General features: G+C 40.0%; 1 protein-coding gene across 1 annotated transcript; it reads left to right on the forward strand.

Annotated features, from left to right (window-relative positions):
• The first annotated feature begins 2,120 nt into the window (after nucleotides 1–2,120).
• LOC115231284 lies at nucleotides 2,121–9,398 on the forward strand. The gene is made up of 4 exons (XM_029801344.2): nucleotides 2,121–2,273; nucleotides 3,586–3,762; nucleotides 7,111–7,211; nucleotides 9,275–9,398. The coding sequence occupies exons 1-4, from the start codon at nucleotides 2,186–2,188 to the stop codon at nucleotides 9,338–9,340; spliced, it is 432 nt and encodes a 143-aa protein (XP_029657204.1). The 5' UTR covers nucleotides 2,121–2,185; the 3' UTR covers nucleotides 9,341–9,398.
• Nucleotides 9,399–11,187: the final 1,789 nt, after the last annotated feature.

Raw genomic sequence — 11,187 nt, forward strand, 5'->3', positions numbered from 1 at the left:
CAAAACAGTGAGTGGGAAGGTTTTTACTCATTATCATCAGCATCATAATCATCATCATTGTCGTCGTCATCATTTTTGCTTGCTTCTCAACATGATATGAATGGGATAAAGACTTCTTTATTCTACAGACAGACCCATACATGTGTGTGTGTGTGAGTGTGTGTGCACGTGCACGCGTGTGTATAAAAATTTAAGTTAGTTAAAATATATTTGTGGTATATTTCAACTACAAAAGGCAAGTTCATTGCAGCTATAAGCGAAAAATTACTTCTCTTATGGTAAAAAGGTGTGAAAACACCCTACTTGTTCAGTGTTGCCCAGTTTGGCTTTTATCAATGAGAAGTACCTGAGGGAAGCAACTCTGAACAAATTTTATAAATCAATAGCTTTATGTAAAATACAGTCTACAACGTTGACTGGTTTGCACTGGTCAAGTGTTCGATTGTGGGAAATAATGAAATATTGGCACCAAATATATATATATATATATAACTTATAAAATAAGGGCAAAAGAAAAATTCTAAAGCCAAATATGCCGAAAAAAGACAAAATTGTCAATAACCATTATAATTTATGCGTCTCAAAACAAACCGATAGAAATTTCTAAAAAATCCGTTATTACCGTATTGGTCCCAACTTCGGGGTTAATTCATAAGAATTTTCCCCTCCTCAGTGATAAATACGTAAGACATAAATGAAATACTTACTCATACCCATGAAAAAGCAAGCACTAAGTCCTGAGCAGACCTAAGTACCCCAAATATATCCAAAATAGAAAATATTTATATATATATATAATATTATATATATATATATATATATATATATATATGTATACATATTATATAAATGGAGTTAAACACAGGTATTATTCAAATTCTTTTACTTCCAACACGTTTCAAAGATATCACTGGTATTATTCCAAAGGAATAAAATAGTGTTAATTGTTAACAAGGGAAAAATACACACATCTATTTATATATATATATATATAGCATTTTTCAATTGGTCATGCTTAATCACATGATCTGTTTTATCATGTGACAGGAACATATTTAATAATTTTGATATATATTTAAAATAATATAAATTAATTAATCTTATGTATTGGCTTAAGTTTTTCATTGTTTGATTTGCCTAATAGTGGTTTCATCTCTAATTTAATATAATATAATATTTTACTATAAAATTGGATTCAATCCTAAATCTTATTTTCCCCTGTAAGTTTGGATTTATTCCCTAATATTTTATTATATATATATATATTATATATATATATATATATTGAAAGAGGAGATTTCAATGCATTTTTCTATTTGAATTTTATGTGGATTGTTTACTGGATTGTTTAATGAAGAGGATTATCCTGCAAGAACCTTGTGCCAGTGCCATGTAAAAAGCACTTGTGCCACCACTGCATGAAACTGTTTGTTCCTGTGCTATGTTAAAAGCACCCAACACACTCTGTAAAGTGGTTGGCATGATAAAGGGCATCATGTTGCAGAAGACAAGCCAAAACAGACATGGAACCTGGTGTTACACTCTGGTTTGCCAGCTGTGGTCAAAGTGTCCAACCCATGCCCGTTTGGAAAAATAGACATTAGGTGTAGGAGTGGCTTACCAACCACATGGTTCTGGGTTCAGTCCCACTGCATGGCACCTTGGGCAAGTGTCTTCTACTATAGCCTCGGGCCGACCAAAGCCTTGTGAGTGGATTTAGTAGACGGAAACTGAAAGAAGCCCATCATATATATATGTGTGTGTGTGTGTGTGTGTGTGTGTGTGTGTGTGTGTGTGTGTGTGTGTGTGTGTGTGTGTGTTTGTGTGTGTTTGTCTCCCCACATCGCTTGACAACCGATGCTGGTGTGTTTACGTCACCGTAACTTAGCGGTTTGGCAAAAGAGACCGATAGAATAAGTACTGGGCTTTCAAAGAATAAGTCCTGGGGTCGATTTGCTCAACTAAAATGTGGTGCTCCAGCATGGCCACAGTCAAATGACTGAAACAAGTAAAAGAGTGAAAGAGATATGTATATGTGTGTTTGTATATGTGTGTGATTGCAATGGAGGTGATAATAATATCGGTGACTGCGGTGTCGGTGCTGGTGGCAGACAACATGTGATGTGAGACAGAACTATACTAAATAAAATTCTACAACGTATCGACCTTCTACTTGCAGGGAATCATGTACATAATGACTGCCGGAACCTGCAAAAAGAGCAAATTGGACATATCATGGCTTCAGGGCACCGAACTTCCCCATTGCATACCAAGTGAGTGACCAAAGAAGGGTTTTTAATGTTTCTTGTTTGTTATTTTCTTTCATATTTATGTTTCTTGTTTACATTCTAAGAAATTCAGTAGGGGTGGGTGAGAGTGGATTTGGTAGACGGAAACTGAAAGAATCCCATCGTATATATATATATGTATATATATATGCATGTGTGTGTTTGTGTGTCTGTGTTTGTCTCCCTAGCTGGTGTGTTTATGTCCCCGTTACTTAGCGGTTTGGCAAAAGAGACTGATAGAATAAGTACTCGGCTTACAAAAGAATAAGTCCTGGGGTCGAGTTGCTCGATTAAAGGCGGTGCTCCAGCATGGCCGCAGTCAAATGACTGAAACAAGTAAAAGAGTAAAAGAGTATATGTATGTGTGTGTATGTTTGTGTGTCTGTGTTTGTCCCCCTAGCATTGCTTGACAACCGATGCTGGTGTGTTTATGTCCCCATCACTTAGCAGTTCGGCAAAAAAGACCGAGAGAATAAGTTCTGGGCTTACAAAGAATAAGTCCCGGGGTTGAGTTGCTCGATTAAAGGCAGTGCTCCAGCATGGCCGCAGTCAAAATGACTGAAACAAGTAAAAAGAGAAAAAAGAGATATGTATATATATATATATAATAACAATTAAGGGTTTAGCAACAAGTTGCTTCACCACATACCGAAATTTAGAAATAGCAGCCAAACGATAACAATATTTGTAACTCACATAGGTAAAAAGAAGAAAAATAATGAAATCAAATTCTTCAATTAATTATGGATGCATTTCTGGATTAGAATTATAAAGATTCATTCTAAATTTCTAAATTTTCGGTATGTATGTATGTATCTCTCTCTATATAAAGCTAAAGTTGTCTATGTATGGCAGATTTGGTAGCCTTCAACTAACACTATCTCCTCCGAGACCCTGCGATGCAAGTTGACCAAAATTGAGAGTATGATAGAAGAAGGCTTGCTCTTCCTTCCGTAAAAGAAAAAGTTCAAATCATGTTAACACCAAAAATTATTTACATCAAAAAGTTGGGCTTTTTTTCTATGAAAACCCCTATTTTTTACGATTTTTTGACTGCTGTGTCGCCATTTTTCAGTGTATTTCAACCAGAAAAATGTTCACTTAAAGGGAATAACATGCTACATAATGCAAAATTTTTACTTTTCAAAATTCCAATTGTAAAGGGTCGAAACAAACCCGAGCAACGCTGGGCGATACTGCTAGTGTATGTATAAAACTGTGTTACATAGATATTTTATGTATAGAAGTGACAGCCATGGTGTTGACTGATAAAATTCTTTGTGTGTTATTTTGAAAGGCAATGCCCACCTAGACAGGGAGATATACCTCGGAGGACCCCATGAAGATATTGAAGTAATGACCTACACCCATGCAGTTAAACATGGAGTTCGACATCTGACTGTCTCCGCACATCACTGCTACCCTATCCAGGAGGTCTTCTATTTTAGAGATTCATCCGTCTCAGATAAATCCAGTAAGTTCATGGATCTTTGATCTTTTTCTTGGTTTTCTTTGTTCCATAATCTGTATTTTGTATTGCATGTGAATATATGCTTTAACTTTCCTTGTATTTTTCTGCTTTTCAGTTCAACAAGAACCACTCTAATAAATAGCTTTTGTAACGAAGGATCTGTTATCGATTCACTGAAAGGGTGTCGATATCCGATCTAGTCACATACAATTTTATAAGACAATACAGACGAAGTCAGGTTGTAGGTAAAAAGACAGCAGTTCGTGTATTTATTGCGATGTCGTACGTGTGTCTGATGGGAGAAGGACAACCTCTGATGTGCGGCTTCTTGTTAGTTTGTTGAAGTTTGTTGGTGGTCGTTGGCGGCTATGTCGGTGAGGTTGTCAGAGCCTGTTGAATGTACGTCCGATCGTGATGAGCTGACTTGCCGGAGAGAAAGATTTGAGCTTGGCGGTCTTGAGGGAACGTTTCCCGCACATGCGCATGGGGAAGACTTCCGGTGGCCACCCGGAAGTAGTCCCATTCTGCGCATGCGTGCTGAACCCTACACAGTAGCATCACTACAAGGCTCCCCTTCGAGTGCGAAGTACGACAACAAGAAAATTTGTGGTGGTGCTGCAGAAAACAGAAGGCTTGCTGATCCCCCAGAAGACTTGGTACATAATATCATACAACAAGAAAAATTTGAAAGAAAGTTAAATGTAGATTGTCTTTGAAAGTTTCTTGGGCCAATACACTGTTCTGCCTGATTTTGTAACATACGGTGTGCTCGGGGCAGAACAGTGTATTGGCCCAAGAAACTTTCAAGACAATCTACATTTAACTTTCTTTCAAATTTTTCTTGTTGTATGATATTATGTACCAAGTCTTCTGGGGGATCGGCAAGCCTTCTGTTTTCTGCAGCAGTGGATGATCAGAATGGAGTTAAAGTTAACAACCATACAATTACTACACTGTTTACAATGCGCTTCCATCTATCTGGTAGACTTGCAAGGCCCCTCTTCCAAAACTCACTTGTCCATGATGAAAAATGCTCCTCTAGTACTGTTCTCACCTCATCTACAGAATTCATATTTTTTCTGTCCAAATGATTTTGAAGACTGCAGAATAAATGATAATCAGATGGGACAATGTCCAGAAAATATGGTGGGTGGGGTATCGTTTCCCATTCAAATTGCTCCAGCCTTTCGAATGTCATCCTCACTGTATGTGGCCAAGCATCATCCAACATAGAAAACACCTTTCGTCTTGAAACCAAAGATGGTCATTTTTCTTCTAGCGCTGACTTAAGCCACTCAAGCTGTTCACAGCAGATCTCCTTTGTTATCATTTGGTTTGGATTTAAAAGTTCAAAGTGGCGTAAAACTTTCCTATCCCACCAAACAGATAACACCTTATATGGGTGGAGACCTTCTGTAGCCTGGGGTGCCAGTGTTTCTTCTTTCCTTACCCACTGTCTTCAGCGCTTGACATTTTTATAGAGAACCCATTTCTCATCACCAGTTACTATTCAGTCCAAAAAAGGTTCATTTGTGAGACGTGACAGAAAATAAGAGCACATATTCGCTCTTTGCACACAATTAGCCTCAGAAAGTTTATGAGGCACCTATTGACCCAATTTGCTGATTTTTCTGATGGCACACAAATGTCAAGGAATGATTGAACGACCAAATCTAAGCTTTTCTGCTAGTTCCACAACAATTACGATGTGAATTTGTTCCACCAGGGTTTGCAGAACATTCTCATCAAGCTCTACAGATCTTCCAGGATGAAACTCATTTTCTTGGCTGTAGTTTCGGGCTCAGAATTTCTGGAACCACTGTTGACACTGGCTTATGCTTATCATCCAATCCCCTTATACTGCATTAGTATTCCTCACATTTTCCATTGTGTTGTTGCCTTTATTGAACTCATAATGCAAAATATGCCAAATATGCTCCTTTGTCACTTCCATTATAGCTTTGAAAAAATAACTGTTAAAATCAAACTGCACTCTTCAAAACTTGAACTAAGGATAAGTACAAGGTAAAATTACTACCTGCTTTTATAGCAAGTTGATGCAGGTAGTTTATCCCATCCCCCTCTGATTTTTAGTTCATGCAATTGAAAAAACCGCATTATTTATGGAATGACCCAATACATGTGGCTATGTGGTAAAAAGCTTGCTTCCCAACCACATGGTTCTGGGTTCAGTCCTACTGCATGGCACCTTGGAAGGTGTCGTCTACTATAACCTCAGGCCAACCAAATCCTTCTGAGTAGACATGGTAGATGGAAACTGAAAGAAACCTGTTTTGTGTATGTGTGTGTATATATATATATGTTGTGTGTGTTTGTGTGTGTATGCATGTATGTATGTATGTATGTATGTATGTATGTATGTGTGTGTGTATGTGTGTGTGTATGTATGTATGTGTGTTTGTTTTTGTTTGTCCCCCACTCCCACCCCATCACTTGACAACCGATGTTGGTGTGTTGACATCCCCATAACTAAACAAGTTTGGCAGAAGTGACCGATAGAATAAGTCCAGGGGTCGATTTCTTCGGCGAAAAGGCAGTGCTCCAGCATGGCCACAGTCAAATGACTGAAACAAGTAAGAGAATAAAAGAAAGAACAACCAGGCAAAATATGTGGGCATCACTTAAAAACATGGAATTTACGATTCAAATATAATAAGGATTTTGAAGTAAAAGGGGTCACACAAATGAAGAACTAAGAAGTTGTGTATATATACACACACACACACACGCACATACACATACACACACTCACACACACACACGCACATACACACACACATGCACATACACACTCTCACTCACACTCACACACTCACACTCACACACACACTCACACACACATGCGCACACACATACACACACACACGCACACACGCACACACACACTCACACACACTCACACTCACACACACACGCGCGCTCACACACACATGCGCACACACATACACACACTCACACACACACACACACTCATACACACACGCACACGCGCACACACACGCACATACACACACACACTCATCCACACACACACACACACACACACACACGCACTCACACACTCACACACACTCACACACACTGCGTTCACACACACACACACATTCACACACACACACACGCACATGCGCACACACATGCACACACACACACACATATAATTATATTATAGAAGAATTTCTAATCATTTTCTGTACTCCTTTCTTTTTCTAATCATTTTCTGTACTCCTTTCTTTTTCTAATCATTTTCTGTACTCCTTTCTTTTTCTAATCATTTTCTGTACTCCTTTCTTTTTCTAATCATTTTCTGTACTCCTTTCTTTTTTCCAGCTGGAAACGGCACCATCGCCCAAGTGAAAAACCTCAAGCTGTCTGTTGATGATCCCTCCGTCTTTGAGATCCCAGACATATGCCACAAGGCACCAATATCTGTAAGGAAATTTTTACTATTTATTGGACATGACATGACGTGGGGGGGGGGGGAGTAATTATGACAAGGATGGATGTAAATGATGGTTTTGGCAGCAGTGGTGGTGGTAACCATGACGGGTAGTAGCACCAGTTGTAGATCAGACAACCTCATTTAATGATTGTAAGTTCGTCAAATGAGACTATTTAGCTGTTTCAGTTAGCAAGTCAAGTAACTACACAGAAGCTCTAATGTTATCATTATTGAGCAAGAGAGCAGTGCATTCCATCAAAGTGATACAGGGGTAAAATATACAAAACCCAGTATACCCATCATGACCTCCTGTCTGATAAGGGTACACCAGGCACATGCATCACAACCATATGTGTGCAACATGGTGATCTCATATCAAGTGCATGATCTTGCAGGTGAACCCCAGTTAGAAGTTTTTTGTGTTCAAGCAGCCTATCTCATGCAAAAGGTCCTTGAATAAGGGTTGTTTAGGGATGATGAACGAAACACCCACATTTCCAGAGGTGAATTATTCAAACCCCAAAGAATTCCTCTCAACACATCGCTATGATGTTCCTCCACTACTTCTGCTCATGGTCAGAGATGCACATATCATCAGCCACGAAGGGGCATGATCAACTGGTTACGGTCTAACAACTGACAAGCAAATCTGAGCAGAATATTTGCTGTAGCTCATCTTTTGTACCCGTCTGATAAGGGTACTACCAGGCACATGCATCACAACCATATGTGTGCGACATGGTGATCTCACATCAAGACAAACAGCACATGACCTTGCAGGTGGGGCCCAGTTAGAAGTTTTTTCAGGTTGAGTAAACCATCCTGCTCAAAAGGTCCTGGAAAAAGCACTGTTTAAGGATGTTGAACAAAACATCCATGTTTCAAGAGGTGAATTATCCAAACCTCCAAGAATCCCTCTCAACACATGGCTATGATGCTCCCCCACTACTTCTGCTCGTGATCAGAGATGCACATATCATCAGCCACCAAGAGACATGCTCAACTGGTTAAGGTCAAACAACTGACAAGCAAATCTGTGGTATTGAGCAGAATATTTGCTGTAGCCCATCTTTTATACCAAGACAAAACAATGTACATGATAACACTTCCAATCAGTTAGGATCAGAAGCCATGAGAGCCACTGCCTGGTACTGCATCAGGGCATTTATTATTATTATTATTATTATTATCATTATTACTACTATTATCATCATCATCATCATGAAGGCAGCAAGCTGGCAGAATCTTTAGCAAACCAGACAAAATGCTTAATGGCATTTTGCATGTCTTTATGTTCTGAGCTCAAATTCTGCCTTTTGGGGTCAATAAATTAAGTACCAGTGAAACACTGGGGTCGATGTAATTGGCAAGTCCCCTCCCACCAAATTTCAGGCCTTGCACCTTTAAGGATGATGAACACAATACCCATGTTTCCAGAGGTGAATTATTCAAACCCCAAAGAATTCCTCTCAATACACAGCTATGATGTTCCCCCACTACTTCTGCTCCCATCCTAGACCCTTTTATCTTTAATCTTTTATCTTTTACTTGTTTCATTTGTTTGAGTGGGGCCATGGTGGGGCCCCGCTTTGAGGAATTTCACTTGAACAAATCGACCCCTGGACTTATAACTTCTTTTCTAAAACCAGGTACTTATTTTATTAGTCTATTGGCTGAACCACTAAGTTATAGGGACATAAACACACCAACACCAGTTACCAAGTGGTGGCGCAACACAAACACACACAAGACAGGTTTCTTTTAGTTTCCATCCTCCAGATCCACTCACAAGGCTTTGTTCAACCTGAAGCTTTAGAAGAAGACACTTGCCCAAGGTGCTGGCAGTGGGACTGAACCCAGAACAATGTTGTTGGGAAGCAAACTTCTTACTACACAGCCACGCCTATGTCCATGCAACAAGAAATAAATAGTCTAACTCCCACCTCACCTCCCATCCACCCATCCAGCACCCTCACTCCCCACCCACATAGCACCCTCACTCCCCACCCACACAGCACCCTCACTCACTTTCTTGTTTTCTTCCTTTTGCAGCCAGCACCTGAAATGCCCTTAACTCTGGGTCTTCTCCCAAATTTTGCCAAACATTTTGACTACTAGAATGGAAGCCTGGCTGACCACCACAGAAGAGTGGACAAGAGAAGAAAGAAGAAAAAAAGAAAGAAGGAAAGAAAGAAGAAAAGGAAGTCTTCAAATAAAACATTTGTGAAATATTACTGCCATGTTAGTTGTTGTTGTTTAACCCCAAGTCAGCCCTGATCCAGCATAGCGATGATCAAATACATCCCAGCAGTGACCATCCCACCTTTTCTTCAAATATAGTGTATCTAGGACTACATTACCCAATGTATGGTATCTCTCTCTAACCGCTCAGTCGAAGTCGACTCTCGGTCACTCGTTGGATCAGTGTCCTCCAGTCAGTTCTATCCTGGGCCGCTTCTTTCAGACTGGCCATGTCCATTCCGGTATCACTCTTGATGGTGTCAAGCCAGCGGGTTCTTGGTCGGCCTCTTCCTCTCTTGCCACTGACCATTCCGAGCATGATGTCCTTCTCCAGAGATTCTCTCCACATAATATGACTGAAATATGCCAATCTATGCTTGGTGATCCTTGCTTCTAGCGACATTTTCGGCCTTATCTGCTTAAGAACTTCTCCATTGGTCAGCCTCGCTGTCCATGGAATCCGTAAAAGTCTTCTCCAACACCAAAGCTCGAATGCATTAATTCTCTTCTGGTCAGCTTTCTTTAGTGTCCAGGTATAGTAGATTGTATTGGTGATTGCTGGCTCAGTGGTTAGAGTGTGGGCTCACAACCATGAGGTAGTGAGTTTGATTCCTTAACTGGGCTGTGTGTTGTGTTCTTGAGCAAGATATTTGATTTCACATTACTCCAGTTCACTCAGGTGTAGAAATGAGTTGCAACATCACAGGTGCCAAGCTGTATCGGCCCCTTTGCCTCAGATAACATCAGTAGCATGGAGACGGGGCAGGGACACTGGTATGTATGGGTAACTGCTGGTTTTCCAAAAGCAACCTTACCTGGACTTGTGCTTTGGAGGGGAACTTTCTCAGTGCAATCCCATGGTCATTCATGATCGAAGGGGCTCTTTACTCTTTACCCTGTGTACATATAATGGTGTGGAGATGGGTGGCCGGTAAGCAGAAGCGACTGCTGGTTTTCCATAAGCAACCTTGCCCAGACTTGTGCCTCAGAGGGTAAATTTCTGGGTGCAATCCCATGGTCATTCATTACAGAAGGGGGTCTTCACCCTTTATACATATAATGACATGGAGTAGGGAGGCTGGAATGCATGGACTGCAGTTGGTCTTCCATAAACACCCTTTTTGGACTTGTTCCTAGGAAGGGAACCTTCTAGGTGCAATCCCATGGTCATTCATGACTGAAGAGGCTCTTTATCTATGTGTGTGTGAGTGTGTGTGTGTGTGCTTGTATATATATGTGTGTGTGCTTGTATATATATGTGTGTGTGTGTGTGAGTGTTTGTGCTTGTATATATGTGTGTGTGTGTGTGGAGCCTATGCTCTTCAACAGAAAGGAATAAGAGTGAAAAACAGAGAGAATGAATAAAACCGGTAGATTTAGATTTAGCAGTCAAGCATGGTGATATATATATATATATATAAAACTCAACTTGTGTGTCTGTGTGTTTAACTTCCCGGCACATCTCCTCCTAGCCAACAAATCGTAGAACCACCAAAAATGGGTCATTTAAAGTTTAGGCGAATGAAAATTGAACTGTGCTATTTCTGTTCCGAAATTCATCTCGCAAGTGCAAAAATCGATAATGTGTTTGTTTATGCCTTATCCCATGCATTGAATAGTGAACTTTACTCAGTCAGCTGTTTGACGTGAACTGTGTTCACCACGCGTGCAAGCATGCGTAAATTGCATGAAAAATAAAAAGTTAAGATATAAAAACGAATCGC

This window comes from Octopus sinensis, unplaced genomic scaffold (assembly GCF_006345805.1).
Source record: "Octopus sinensis unplaced genomic scaffold, ASM634580v1 Contig18051, whole genome shotgun sequence".
NCBI classification, from domain to species: Eukaryota; Metazoa; Mollusca; class Cephalopoda; order Octopoda; family Octopodidae; genus Octopus; species Octopus sinensis.